Raw genomic sequence first — 15747 nt, forward strand, 5'->3', positions numbered from 1 at the left:
CAATTCTTTAGTTTTGTCTTCTTAGATTGGTGGTATTGAGTTCTGTTTCATCATCCCTCCAGTTGGGCATTTTATTTTGTATAGATTTCCACCAGCACAGTCGATAAGGGTCGATAAGGGGAAACCAGCAGATTTCAAATAACTGGAATTTTGAAGAGACATTGTAAAAGTGGCTGTATGAGAACTGGTTGCACAAATTAAGGCTTCATTAGACTGTAAGAAATAGAAACAGGAATGTGCGATTCGTGTCTTGTGCCCGCTCAATATGATCATGGCTAATGTTTTGGCCTAGTACCACTTCCTGCACTAGAGTCATAGTCATAACACTCTATAGAGCTTTTATAGCATGGAAACGGGCCCTTCATCCCTCCTTGCCTATGTCACCCATGTTGACATACAGGGCTGGTCCCATTTGCCTCCATTTGGCCAGCAACCCTTCAAATCCTATTCTTGTATCTGTCCAATTGTCTTTTAATAGTACCCGCTTCTAAAGCTTCATCTGATAGCTCATTTCCAGATGAGGACTGCTCTCTGAGTGAAACTGTTGCCTCCTGAAGTCTTTCTTAAATCTCTCCCCTCTCGGGAGATGGCTCGGTATAAGCCCATGGCCTCTAGTCTTAAAATCCTCCACCCTGGGGAAAGGGACTGTGAGAATTAATTTTTATCTATGTCCCTCATGCTCTTGTGCACCTCAACAAAGTCTCCCCTCAACCTCCCATGGTCCAAGGAAAAAGTCCCTTCTTATAACTCATGCCCAGTCAATATTCTGAATCTCTTCAACACCCAAACTGCATATCCCTTAGATGTCTGAACGTTTTAATGTCTATTGATCTCTTTTCCCAGGGTTGGAGACAATGTGTTCCCAAGTTGAAAGACTGGTTAACGAAAACTGATTAGAAATACTCCCATTGACGGATATACAGTTACTAGCTGGGTTACAGATTCAAAATGTTGACTAATAAAAGTTTACAGATCCAAATCCTCTCTTTTCTCTCCGCATTTGCTGACTGACTCGCTGAGGCTTTTCTTCCAGCATTTTAGCTTTTATTACTGGAAGGATTTCATAAGGATGAGTCTCGGTCACTTGTGATTGATTAAATGACCACGTGCGATGTCTCCACATTTGTTGAGAATATAAAGCTGAGTGGGAGCTGTGAGTCATTGAGTCAAACAGCACAGATACAGGCCCTTGAGCCCAATTCACCCATGCTGGTGCAGGATCTACAGAGAGATATGGTTCAATTAAAGGACTGGGCAGGTGTCATATAATGTGGCAAACCATGAGATTATTCATCAGGGCTGGAAGAATAAAATCTAGAAGATAGATACAAAGTGCTGGACTAAGTCAGCGGGTCAGGAAGCATCTCTGGAGAAAACGAATGAGTGACGTTTTGGGTCGGAACACCCCTTCGCACTTGACCCGACCCAAAATGTCATCCATTCTTTTTCTCCAAAGATACGGCCTGACCCGCTGAGTTACTCCAGCACTCCGTGTCTACCTTAGGTATAAACCAGCAACTGAAGTTCTTTCCTACACAGAATAAAAGCCAGTATGGTTTTAAATAGTGGAAAGTTGGTAAATTATGGCTCTCTCCCAGATTTGGCTGCTCTTGTACACCTTCACACCCTGATGCATCAGTCCGCGAGGAAGGCAAGACTTACTTTGCCTTTTATTCTGAGGGAGCTGATCATGGGCTTTAGGAGGGCACATCATCCGAGGACGTACACTCCATTGAGGATAAATGGGGATCCTGTGGATAGGGTGAACTGTTTTAAATATCTGGGAGTCCACATCTCCGAGGATATGACATGGGCATCACACGCCTCAGCACTCGTGAGTAAGACAAGGCAGCGCCTTTACCACTTCAGGCAATTGAGGAAATTCGGAGTGTCTCCGAGGATCCTCCAGTGCTTCTACGCAGCGGCGGTGGAAAGCATCTTGTCCAGGAACATTACCATCTGGTTTGGGAATTGCTCTGCCAAGGACAAGAAAGCTCTGCAGAGAGTAGTGCGTTCGGCCGAACGCACTATGGGAACTTCACTTGCCCCCCTGCAGGAACTATACATCAGGAGGTGCAACTCCAGCGCCAACAATATCATGAGAGACCTCTTCCACCCCTGCTACGGACTGTTCCAGCTGCTACGGTCAGGCAAACGCCTCCGTTGCCATGCGGTGAGAATGGAGAGGTTGAGAAGGAGTTTCTTCCCAGAGGCCATTCGGACTGTAAACGCCTATCTCACCAGGGACTAACTCTACTGAACGTTTTTCCTTCCATTATTTATTATATAAAAGAATATGTGTGTTATGATTGTGTTTATAGTTTGTTTGGTTGTTTGTCTTTTGCACAAAAGTCCGCGAGCATTGCCACTTTCATTTTCATCTCGTATGTGTATGTGACAAATAAACTTGACTTGACTTGTCTTGGAACACGCGCGCTTTGCTGCAATGGGCGGGCCTTGTGTCTTAAATCCTGTAATCTCTTCAGTTTCAATGTTCTTAAGAAATTGGGGTCGGAGAGCAAGTTCATTGCATCTTCTGGTACGACTAATGAGATGCCAATAAAAAGGCCTTGCGCCCGACACTGCTGTCTCTTGGTTTGGGCACGCTGACTTCAAACCACAGGCTGCTTGTGCAGTGGGATGGCAGCTGTATCAACATTCCTATCTTTGTTAAGCTGATTTTGTTTTGACCTATCTGTCAAGTAATTGTCATCCAAGTTATTGAAGAATTCGACTAGTCTGCACGGTCAGTCTCGGCAATGGCGTACATCGCCGCGCTTTGCTGTAAAATAAACAATCCACCATCGTTCCCGGCTTCCACGTTAAGGTGCTTGGAGAGTTTTGAGTTGCAGGCCAGTGTTGATTGCCAAAAACTCCTTCAGGCATCCTTTGCTGGAAAGTATTGTGCCCTCTGTGGAAAGACATGCTGATATAATTTCAAGATGTTCTTGGCCTCCAGAGCTACTGTATTACAACATTGATGGGGGAGTCAAGAGATGAGCATGCTCATTTTATGTAAGGCTTATGTCACAACTTGCATTACTTGACTGCAGTACAGAATTCTTTTGTTCTCAGTTTTTAATAGGAGATCGTGATCAAGACCTGGAGTGCAATGTACATTGTTCTGGCTCCCAGCTGAAGCCTCTCTGCATTTCCGATGGCAGGACATATGAATCAAGGTGTGATTACCTGAGGGCCAAGTGCCGGGATTCAACACTGGAGATCACACACCGAGGCAGATGTAAAGGTATGTCCCCCTCCTGGTCCCCTCATAATTGCCCAATTACCAGGAGCAGCGAAAGATGGTCAGTAATTGCCAGCGATGACCACATACTGAGAATGAGTGAGAAAAGGTCAAGTGTTTGTTGTAAAGTGAACAATTGAGGATCTCAATGAAAGGTTCTGCTGGCAACGTCGGTAGAAAAGGGAGTCTGAAAAAGGGTCTCAACCTGAAACGTCAGCCATTCATTCTCTCCAGAGATGCTGCCTGTCCCGCTGAGTTACTCCAGCACTTTGCGTTTATCTTTGGTTTGAACCAGCATCTGCAGTTCCTTCCTACACACGGAGATCATTTGACATTAGGACATCTGAGTGGTATTGAGACATCTGCATTGACATTGGGATATCTAAATTACATTGAATTTGTGGCCATGTTATATATAGCATTACAGCCTCATACTGGCCCAAAAGGTCACAGTGCCTGGAGTGAATCTTTGATAAGTTACTCATTCACACCATTGAACCCTTTCCCCATGGCACTGCAGTTTTTCTCCAGTACATACCCATTCCCTCTGTGGAGGTGCAATTGAATCTGCTTTCAATGCTCTTGGTTAACTCCTGATAGGACCATGCGGTTTTTAAAAGTAAGAATATTCTCTTAATCTCTGGTTCCTTTACCTAATGTCTGTGTCCTTTCGCCACTGCCAGTGCTGCAAATAGTTGGAAACTGAAAGTAGTTTCTCCCTCTCTGCTCCAACAAAAGTTTAGAACACCTTTTTTAAAAACCAATGTTTTCCAGTCAATCTAAGTTTCTTTAGTCTCTTCACATAACCAAGCACATCTACCCTCCTTGTGTATGGTGTGCACAACCTAAAATTGTAGGTCAACTTGATCTATTTGTTTGTGCCATTGCATCTGCTCCTTTCATCAATGCCTCCATGTTGTGGTTTGCAATAGTCTTCCCGGCAGCTCCACTGCATGGACTCCCTTTCCAGCAAACTGCACAACAGCTTCCCTTTCATTGTGTATGACTGCAGCCCACTTGTGTCAAGTCAGACCTCCACGTATTCTGCCAGGATCTGAAGTGGGACAAAGTCCAGGTCAGATACTCTCCTTCCTCCTCATGGTCCCGTTCCATCTTCTGCTATCTCTCTCTCTCTCTCTCGCTCACTCCTCCTGAACATGTGTGATTGAGTTCTAAGTAAAAGGCAAGAGGAAACCTGAGCACCATCAGGAAATCCTGCAGGGATCAGTAGAACAGCAGGCCAGGAGTAGAGTGTATGGGGTTTCAGAGGGGATTCTGTACCAGTGGGACTGCAGATTAATGCAGATTGCTCAGAGACCTCACAGCAGAATGGGTTGGTGAAGAGGGGGCATCTGGTAATGATTGGCATTAGGTTCACAACCTCCTCCACCCTGGCCTTGATCTGGGTCTGGAGTACCCCATTGGCCTGTGGAGAACCATCTTCACCAGCCTCAAGAGGAGACTCCATTTCCTCACTGCTTTTCCCTCAACAGTTACCTATTTCCGCATGTTCTTCAAGCCAAGGTTAAAATGTATAGCAGTCTGCACCGTGGTGATGATGTTCCTAAATTAGTAGCTCCATGTATGGGTGTGCTAGTGTGTCAGAGGGTTAGACTGCTGCAGGCGAAGGCTATATCGTTAGGGAGAAATTTAAATTGCTGGAGGTTTCAACATTGCCAGGTCTAGTGAGATCACGGTATTAGTTTCTGGCGTTGAGCCTCATGGCTGTTGGGCCTGATCTGGAACTTTCCTGCTGGTGACTCTCCAGGGCGCTGTGTTGTCCAGTGTGCGTTCTTCTACCAGTGTCTCCACACAGCAGCTTGTGAGCCCTTGCTCCAATCCTTCTGTGGTCCCCTCCCCACTCCTCCCCTCACCTCCCCTCCCCTCCTCCAATGGCAGCCCTCCATACTGGCTGGGTGGCCACTATGGCGTTGTCATGAAGAGTGTCCATTTAGGGGCTGTAACCCTGCCCTCATTGCTGCTTGGTTTAACTGGTGGCAGCTGCTGGAGATTCGGACAACAACCATCACGACCGGATTGCTTCCCATACATGGCAGTGTTCTTCATTGGCGGGGGGAGTAAAAAGCTCTGCTTGAGCATTTGCCCAATGATCGTGATACAAGATCATAATCCAAGGAGTCAAATATCGCGGGGGCAAGACACAATGATTATTTAATGCTCTCGAAATAGAGTTGATGAATTTCTATGCGGTGGAACCTTTTGGCACACATAGAGTCATGAGGTCATACAGCATAGAAACGGGCCCTTCAGCCCAGCTTGGCCGTGCCGACCAAGGTGCCCCATCTACACTGCATTTGGCCAATATTCCTCTAAACCTTTCCCATCCATGTACCTGTCCAAATGTTTTTTTAGGTTTCTGCCTTAACTACCTCCTTCCCTATACCTTGTTCCCTCTGTGTGAACCAATTGCTCCTTGGATTCCTATTAAATCTTTCCCCTCTCTCCTTAAACCTTTGTCCTCTGGTTCTTGATTTCCCTACTCTTGGTGAATTTGGCCCTTTGCACCACCTTGTAATTCTGCATTTTAAGCCTAAAGTACGTAACTAATTGCTTTATACAAGTTTGTACTGAATTGGTCAATTCACCTATCAGGTGAGACCTCCAGATTTTAAAGAAATCTTTTCCTAACATCCCACCCAGCTATTTCAAACCTCTGGTTACAAACCTGCACTTCAGAGGAATTCACAAGTTACAGGAGTAGAATTAGGCCATTTGGCCCATCGAGTCTACTCCGCCAGTCAATCATGGCTGATCTCTGCCTCCTAATCCCATTTTCCTACCTTCACCCCATAACCCTTGACACCCATTCTAACCAAGAATTAATTTTACCTACTGCTCTCTCAAATCTTCTTGAAGCTTTTTGAACACTCCCCCTTAACTTTCTTGGATCTGATATCAATCTCACCTTCATCCGACGGCCAAATAGACTAACTCCAATCTAGACGTTGGATAAAATCCTGATAATTTTCCTTTGTTCCCTCTCCAAGCCCTTGATATCCTAAAGCAAATGGCCCACAATTGTAGTTGTATATCATTGGCAGCAATAAACAGATGTCTACATGTACATTGTGCCAGCGTCCCACATTACAACAATAATAATAATAATATATTTTATTGTCAATGATATTTTATTGTCATTGCACATAAGTGCAATGAGATTTGGGTATGCAGCTTCCATCCGATGTCATAACTTAAATAACTAATAAAATTTAGATTTAGATACCCCGAGAACATGGTTTGTAAAAAGAACATTAAAACAGTAAAACAGTCAAATACCAAATATATCCCAAATAATTTTGTTTTTTCCACGTTCTTGACTTGCCTTGCCTTCATATCCCACTGGTTTTGCATGCTACTTAAACTTGAATTACTTGCATGATCCTTGAATGCTACACTGTTGTTTGTTTTCCCCCCAAAGAACATTGATCCAAAGTTAAACTGAATCTGCATGTGTCCCTTTCACCAATCTATGTCCCCCCACAAAAACAATGATTGCCATACTTGCAATTTACTCTCTTGTTTTCTGATTTTCATCATTTGCAGACATTGGAATTCTACTTCATCAGCATGTAAAGGTCATTTATTATTAAAAATGAGAAAATCAAAATAGCTGATACTGACCCGTGTAAAATCCCATTGTGTGTAAAATGGCTACAGCTTTCAATCTTCTACGCTGCAGCCCCTTTCCCACTTGTGTTACTGCCTACTTTGGCAGTCCCTCAGGATCTAAGATGGCTTACACCTCTCTGGTTTTGTTGGCTGATCTTTCCATGGGGAACCGCACGGCTTTTCATGGTGGCTGATGGGATGGCCGAGTAGTTTGTGAGGAGTTCTGCTCCTCCTGCTGCCCGCACAGGATTTCCCATGCGCTTCGCAATGCGTGGAGTCGATTATGAACACTACCCTGAGCCACCCAGCATCATCGGGGACCCACACCACCCTGGCCACACACTCAGTTCACCCCTGTCATCGGAAAGGAGGTACAGGAGCCTGAAAACTGAAACATCCAGGTTCAGGAACAGCTTCTTCCCTACAGCCATCAGTCTATTAAACACTACAACCTCAAATAAACTCTGAACTGTATAGTCTATTATTGTTATTATTGCACTATTGTTGTTTGTTTTTTGTGTGCTTGTGCGTGTGTATGTATGAATTAAACAATGTAATAAACAAGAAAAAAGTTATCTGTGTATATACGTGTGTGTGTGTGTATATATATGTATAGAACTTTTTTCATGTTTATTATATTGTTTACAGTGTACTATGTTTACATATTCTGTTATGCTGCTGCAAGTAAGAATTTCATTGTTCTATCTGGCACACAAAACAATCTTGACTCATGACATCTCTATGCTGAGTGATCCTGGACCAGAGATTCCCAGACATTAGTAGGGTTGTAGCTGTTTCCAAAGAAACTTTGAGCACGCCCTTGAATCATTTCCTCTGTCTGTCTGCCTGGTAATCGCTTCCAGTGACACCACACGGGTAGAATATCTGCATCGGGTGTCTGGTTGCAGACATGCAAGTTGTGGCTGGTCCCCCGTAGCCAAATGAGTGCAATTTCATCTCCGCTGCTGGGAGTGGACGCAGACCTTGATTTGTTTGTCGTCTCAATGGAGTTGGAGGGTTTTGCTCTTTGATCAAGTAATCCCATTTTCGCACTCCTCTGTTTTCCACAACAACATCATGGCAATGTCATTATCAATCATCACACTCTGGATTCCGGTGCCACTTCCCATTGTGCCCATAAACCATTGGATTCTTGAAGCCGATGAGTTGGAATTGGCAGAAGAGTGCTTGGATTTCCTTCACATGAGAAAAATTAAGGTTGCTCTTTTAAAGAGCTTTGCAAAGCAGGGGCAGGATTCTGAATAGTTTGTGAGAGGTTAGAGTGTGGTGCTGTTCCTCTATGCCATTTAGTCCCTTGGGGATATGAGCCAAAACTGTTCGATGCCCAGGAATTGATGCCCGTTGTGTATTTGATGCAATTACGCATTCATTCTCTGTAGGGATTTGAGCCAGGAAAGGTTGCCAATTAGAGCAATTTCTCACCAACAGGTCTGTATTTGACTTGCCATTGGCACGCAAAAATCTATCCACTTTGTTGGCTCAAATGCTTGCAGCGAAGGCCAAGAGGTAGAGAAAATGTGCCCGAGGTTGTACAAGTATATATTTTTGCATTTGAACATTTAATTAGCTGGGCAGCCACTAATGCTTGAAATATTCAAACTCCAACTGGTTCAAGATCCAGGCCAAAAAGTTCAAAAATTTAACCAGAAGCTGTTCAGCATCCTGTAGAAACAAGGAATTGTAGATACTCGATTGCACAGAAGGACACAAAGTGCTGGCGTCTGAAGAAGGGGCCCGTTCCGAAACACCATCTATCTATGTTCTCCAGAGATGCTGCCTGACTCGCTGAGTTACTCAAGCACTGTGAGCACTTTTGACAGGAATATTTGGTAAATTGCTCTGACTTGGACTTGTTTGAAAGGTTTGTAGATGGAAGTTTCTCTCACTCTCTCAATTTATGGGAGCAGTTTTCACCATCGGTCTGTGATTGAGACCAAAGTTTCATCCCACATTGGACTGATTGGATTCCAGATTCAGGGACAGTTTCTTCCCAGCTCTTATCAGGTACCGAACTATCCTATCACCAACTAGAGAGCAGTCCTGACCTCCCATCTACCTCATTGGAGACCCTTGGACTATCTTTAATCAGACTTTAATGGACTTTATCTTGAACTAAATGTTAATCCCTTTAACCTGTATCTACAATATGGATGGCTTGATTGTAATCATGCATAGTTTTTCCACTGACTGGATAGCATGCAACAAAAAAGCTTTTCACTGTCCTTCGGTACAATACAATACAATAATACTTTATTAGCCAAGTATATTTTGGCTCTATACCAAAATATAGGAATTTTATTTTACATAAACATCCACTACAGTGACTCCTCCACATTCCTCACTGTGATGGAAGGCGAAAAAAAAGTTAAATCTCTTCCCTTCTTTGTTCTCCCACGGTCAGGGGTCTCAAGCCTTCCTTTGCGGGACGATCTTGACTCCCGTAGCCGGCTGCGTTTAGGCCCTCCGCGTAGGGGCGATCAGCTTCTGCATCGTGGGGGGGGGGGGGGGGGGTGGGGATGTCAGCTCCCCCTCCGGCGATCGGACCCTGAGTCGGGGATATTGAACCTTCTGCGATGTTGGAGCTCCCGACTCAGCCTCTCCCGAGACTGCGAGCCCTCGATCTAAAGTCCACAGGCCGCGGTTGGAGTGATCCCAGGCAAGGGATCGGTTCCGATGTTGTCCATGCCCCGTGGAGGGGCTCAAAGTCAGACCGAGGAGGCCTCAAACTCTATCGATGGTAGGCTGCAGAGCGACCGGAGATGTGACCCGGAAAACAATCGCATCTCCAGCGAGGTAAGAGATTGGAAAAAAACAAATTTCCCTCTCCCCCCCTCTCCCTCCCGCCACATAAAACAAACCAAAGAACATTTACACAGACTTTTCAAATGCACTAAAAAAAATCCAAAAAGACACAAAAACACAGACTGTTGGCGGGGCTGCCAAACTAAACTAAAACTAGAGAAGAGTTGAATGAATCGTGATGAATCAGGATAATACTTAGAATTGTCTTCCGTAAACGCAATAGTCATAAGATCTGTTCTCATTTTGCAGAGGCCGGCCCGACCAAGTGTCGGACAGAGAGAGCGCAGCAAGCACAGGAACAGGCCAAAAAGCCGCAGGAACCGGTCTTTATTCCAGAGTGTAACGAGGACGGCTCATTTGCTCAGGTAATGTAACAGAGAGAAGAGGCTACCGTCCAATTTGTGAGGAGAGAAATGAGAATAAATGTGTTGGGTCGATGAAGTTTCATCAGAACCAGGGTTAATCCCTCCAGATTCAGTCCCGCTATGTACAATGTTTACATATTCACATATTCTGTTGTGCTGCAGCAAGTAAGAATTTCATTGTCCCGTCCGGGACATATGACAATAAAACACTCTTGACTCATGATTCTTCCCAGCTGTTAACAGGCAACTGAACCATCTTATCAACAACTAGAGAATGGTCCTGAGCTACCATCTACCTCATTGGAGAACTTTGGACTATCTTTAATCGGACTTTACTGGACTCTATCTTGCACTATATGTTTGTCCCTTTACCCTGCATCTGTACGCTGTGGACAGCTCGGTTGTAATCATGTATAGCCTTACCACTAACTGGATAGCGCGCAACAAAAAGCTTTTCATTGTAACTTGTAACTTGGTGACAATAAATATTACTGAACTAATAGACCAATTTTATCTCGTGGACTGAGCTCTGTGATGTTTTATCACAGCAACCGATAAATACCTAATCTGAGGAAGGACATTCTTGCCATAGAGGGAGTACAGAGAAGGTTCACCAGACTGATTCCTGGGATGTCAGGACTTTCATATGAAGAAAGACTGGATAGACTCGGCTTGTACTCGCTAGAATTTAGAAGATTGAGGGGAGATCTTATAGAAACTTACAAAATTCTTAAGGGGTTGGACAGGCTAGATGCAGGAAGATTGTTCCCGACGTTGGGGAAGTCCAGAACAAGGGGTCACAGTTTAAGGATAAGGTGGAAATCTTTTAGGACCGAGATGAGAAAAATATTTTTCACACAGAGAGTGGTGAATCTCTGGAATTCTCTGCCACAGAAGGTAGTTGAGGCCATTTCATTGGCTATATTTAAGAGTGAGTTAGATGTGGCCCTTGTGGCTATAGGGATCAGGGGGTATGGAGAGAAGGCAGGTACAGGATACTGAGTTGGATGATCAGCCATGACCATATTGAATGGCGGTGCAGGCTCGAAGGGCTGAATGGCCTACTCCTGCACCTATTTTCTATGTTTCTATACAAGTAGTTATACTACTACGCATGCAATAGAACATACATAGAACATAGCTCATAGATCAGTGCAGCACAAAGAATAGATCCTTCAGCCTTCAATGTCTGTGCCAAATATTATGCCAAGACCATCTCTTATCTATCTGTGCCTAATCCACATCCCTCCATTCCCTGTATATCTATTTACCTATCGAAAAGCATCTTAAATGCCACTATTGTACCTGGCTCAACCACCGACTCTGGTTGACAATTCCAGGCATTCATTACCCTCGGTGTCGAAAAAAACAGGGCGCACATCTCCTTTAAGCTTTGCTCCTCTCACCTTTAAGCTTTTCCCTCTAATATTTGATTTTACCATCCTGGGAAAAAGATTCTGACTGTCTATCCTATCTATGCTTCTCATTTCCATTTGGATGTTTACATTGTCTATCTTCATTAATTGCTTCCTGATCTTGCTACCCTGTGAATTAGGCCATGGACACACAGACATTGGGTTGTATCTTCCTTGTACCTTTTGAAGTACAATTTGGGGAGATTTATTGAGCTTCGCTTTTCCACTTCCCTTCTGTACTGCAAATTGGCAGAAAAGGTGAACATTTTATTTCTGCTAATGCAATAAAAATTATTTTGCGGTGTGAAATAACCCTCTGAGCTTCACTCCAATTTAACTCCAATTTAAAACCTGCCACAGATCATCTAACAGATTGTAATCAATAAAATGAACAATAGTTCACTTCAGGAGTTAACTGCTGAATACCTTCTGTAGCAAAGTTCCTATTCTGACCACTCGGAGTCAAGGAGTTTATGTATTAAACAAAGGTACACAAAATTGCTGGAGAAATTCAGCGGGTGCAGCAGCATCTATGGAGCGAAGGAAATAGACGACGTTTCGGGCCGAAACCCTTCTGGGTATTAAACAACACTGGGATGTAATGATTGGAAGTACCAATGCCAGGCCCATGTGCAATGCCCCACATTCCTCCCCTGACCTGATGAATGATCAGCTAATCTTTGAGTTGGTTGATGGAGTAATGCTAAGTTTGCACATGCTTTCATATTTCTCTAGGTAGTTTTCACATTGAAATTAAGTGCGGGAGTAGGCCGTTCGGCCCTTCGAGCCAGCATCGCCGTTCAATGTGATCATGGCTGATCATCCAAAATCAGTTCCCCGTTCCTGTCTTCTCCCCATATTCCTAGCTTCTTCCCAGCTGTTATCAGGCAACTGATCCATTCTATCAACAAGTAGAGAGCAATCCTGAGCTACTGTCTACCTCTTTGGGAATCCGTGGACTATCTTTAATTGGACTTTAATGGACTTTATCTTGCACTTGACGTTATTAATTTTATCATGTATCTGTACACTGTAGATAGCTTGAGTGTAATCATGTCTTTCTGCTGACTGGTCAGCACACAACAATAGCTTTACTCTGTACCTTGGTACATGTGACAATAAACTCAACTAAACTAGAACACTTAATAGGGCACATGTAGAATTTTCAGTCTCATTCTGGTGGTTGCTTTCATAGAAGAGGGCAATATTTTACTGTGTCAGGAAGTCATAGTCTCAGAATAAAAGGACGTGACTTTAGAAAAGAAATTAGGAGGAATTTCTTCAGTCAGAGGGTGGTGAATCTGTGAAATTCATTGCCACAGATGGCTGTGGTGGCCAAGTCAATGGATATATTTAAGGCGGAGATTGGCAGATTCTCGATCCGTACGGGAGTCAGGGGTCATGGGGCGAAGGCAGGAGAATGGGGTTGAGCGGGAAAAACAGATCAGCCACAGTTGAATGGCGATGTAGATGGCCGAATGGCCAAATTCTGCACCTTCAACTTATGAACCTATGAGTGGTATTGACAATTGTAGTTCCAAAAGAAATGAAATTATGTTCAATGGGCAGCATAATGGTGCAGTGTTTAATGTCTCTGCCTCAGATCGAGGGATCCCGGTTCAACTGACCCTAGGTGCTGTCTGTGTGGTGTTTACATGTTCTTCACCTGGCCACATGTCCTCTTGGTGCTGGTGTGTCAGTAACTATAGATTATCCCTTGGTGGAGGCTAATGGCAAAGAATCAAAGTGGAATTGATGGTCATGTGCGCCAGAGACCCGGGTTCGATCCCGACTACTGGTGCTGTCTGTACGGAGTTTGTACGTTCTCCCCATGACCGTGTGGGTTTTCTCTGAGATCTTCGGTTTCCTCCCACACTCCAAAGACGTACAGGTTTGTAGGTTAATTGGCTTGGGTTTGTATACTTTGTATAAGTATAAATTGTCCCTAGTGTGTGTAGGCTTGTGTTAATGTGCAGTGTTCGCTGGTCGGTGCGGACTTGGTGGGCTGAAGGGCATGTTTCTGCGCTGTATCTCTAAAAAAAAAAATTCCTAGGGTGAGGGGGACTCATTGGATTTTGTCCTGGGAGCTGGAATAGACTGAGTGGCTATTTCCTGTGTTGTAAGGAATGGTGCAAGACTGCAGGCCCTACTTGTACATGGATTTGGTGATGCAGTGATGCAAAAGGAATGCAAAATGTGCTGTGCATAAAACTGGGATGTTACAACGAAAGAAGAGAAATTTGAGAATGCATTTTCACTGGAAGTCAGAAAATGAAGTTGATGGCAAGAAGATTATGAAGTGTTTTGATGGAATGACTAGCGACCTGCTCCTCGTGCTGGTAACTGAGATAGTAACCTGATAGCAAGGTTCGAAATTTAAGGTGTTCGCTAGGAATTCGAGCAGAGGCCAAAATAATTGTTCTGCGGAAGGTGATTTGTATGGAATTCTCTGGCACAAACAGCTTGATTAGTTGAAGCAGTCCATACTTGGCTTTAAAAGGCAGTTATTTGGAGCACAAGTATTTAAAGGCTTTGAAAAGTGTAAAGAAAGGACCAATGACCCACGTGGAGAGCGAGAGAGAGAGACTGGAGGATCTTGCAATTTGAGCTGAGCCTTGAGTGACTCAAGGCTGTGACATGTGTTTAGGCAGCATTGCACCAAAGTGGCAACAATAACAACCAATGTTTATGCAGCATCTTTAAACATGGCAACATGCCACGAGATACTGGACACAAACTTTATCGGACAGGAACGGAGACTGAGCCAAATACAGCAAGGAAATAATAAAGCAGGTTGCCAAATATTTGCTCAAGAAAGAGCATTTTTAAAAAATGTATCTTAAAGGAGAAGAAAAAGAGGAAAGGTTTGGGACTTGGAGCCTTGGCAGCCAAAGATGCAATTAAACTTGGAGGTGTTTGGGATGGGTCAAGAGACTAGAGTTGGAAGAAAGCAATTACTTTGGAGGGCTGTGGACCTTGGAGATAAAGAATAGGATCATTTCTATTTCATCGCTAGACACATTAAACCTCCAGAGAGTTAACCCAGACACTTGAATGACAGTAAAGAACATGTTTCTCCTGCCTTTCAGTTTCCTATGTTTGATCCAGTTGCCCTGGAAACAGCAGTGATCAATAGATCACAAATTTGACAATTTTTGTATAATGGTATTGCCGTGGTGCCAGAATTGCCAATATTTATTCAAGATTGTGAAACTGGATATCTTAATTTGTCAGTGAAATTAGCTGACATTTCTGGTTAGCGTTTTTATATAAATTTGAATCCAACGGAGACTTCTTTTGATATTTTTTTACTGTGTCCTTCTGAGAAACAACAGCTTTTTAGCTGGAGTCGTTCAAAGCATTAATGTGCTCTTGGCTATCTATGCCAGTGAGTGATTCATGTATACAAACCAGACTAGATCATGTTGGAGGCTGTGAGTTTTTTCCAGTGTCTCGAGCACAGAGGCACAAAAAAAACCGAAGACCAAGGATTTAGCTAATTTTAGACTTTAGAGATACAAGGTAGAAACAAGTCCACTGATCTGGCGTCAACCAGCGATCACTCTCTACACTAGCACCATCCTTCACACTAGGGACAATTTTGCAATGTACAGAAGCCAATTAACCTACAAACCTGTACATCTTTGGTAAGTGGGAGGAAACTGGAGAAAACCCACAGCGGGAACGTGCAAACTTCGTACAGACAGCACCCACAGTCAGGATTGAACCCAGGTCTCAGGCGCTGTAGGGCAGCAACTCTACCACTGTGCCATTGTGCTACCCCCTCTTGTATAACTCACCAGCATTCACTTTCCTATAGGATTTGAATACACGTCGAACTTGGTGAATCTTGTAAAAAGATTTATCTAGGTCTGCATTTTCATGATGGAATATTAAATATTCCAGAGGTTATTCCATATTATTTTGTACTTTGAACATTTTTCTGTACCTGATGTTACTTCTTTACTTAGGAGCATATGTAATATTCCCTGGTTCCCCTTCAAGTGAAGGAACACTAGAACAGGGTACAAACATTTAGCTGCTTGAGTATGTCTGTCATTTGTGGACTTATCTCCACCTCCTCATTGTTTACCCTGGGGATTTACATCGTTCACAATGCAATCCATTTAAAACAAAAATTGTTGCTGGATCTTGAGAATGTCAATGAAATCCCAACATCTGCAGTATCTCAAGTGAGGGAGTGGATATCCTTAATAACCTTTGGATTGAGGATGGTGCAGGAAAGAATGCTTCACATAGGAGTAGAATT

At 43.7% G+C, this 15747-nt stretch overlaps 1 protein-coding gene across 3 annotated transcripts in view; it reads left to right on the plus strand.

Moving 5' to 3' along the window:
• smoc1 (SPARC related modular calcium binding 1) overlaps nucleotides 1-15747 on the plus strand; it is a 195062-nt gene that overhangs the window by 28579 nt on the left and 150736 nt on the right. For all 3 annotated transcript variants that reach the window (XM_055640814.1, XM_055640812.1, XM_055640813.1), the window contains exons 2-3: nucleotides 3076-3247; nucleotides 9947-10062. In XM_055640814.1, coding sequence (XP_055496789.1) covers nucleotides 3076-3247; nucleotides 9947-10062 — 288 coding nt within the window. The remainder of the gene's footprint in view (nucleotides 1-3075; nucleotides 3248-9946; nucleotides 10063-15747) is intronic.

Source organism: Leucoraja erinacea, chromosome 9 (assembly GCF_028641065.1).
Source record: "Leucoraja erinacea ecotype New England chromosome 9, Leri_hhj_1, whole genome shotgun sequence".
Classification (NCBI taxonomy): Eukaryota; Metazoa; Chordata; class Chondrichthyes; order Rajiformes; family Rajidae; genus Leucoraja; species Leucoraja erinaceus.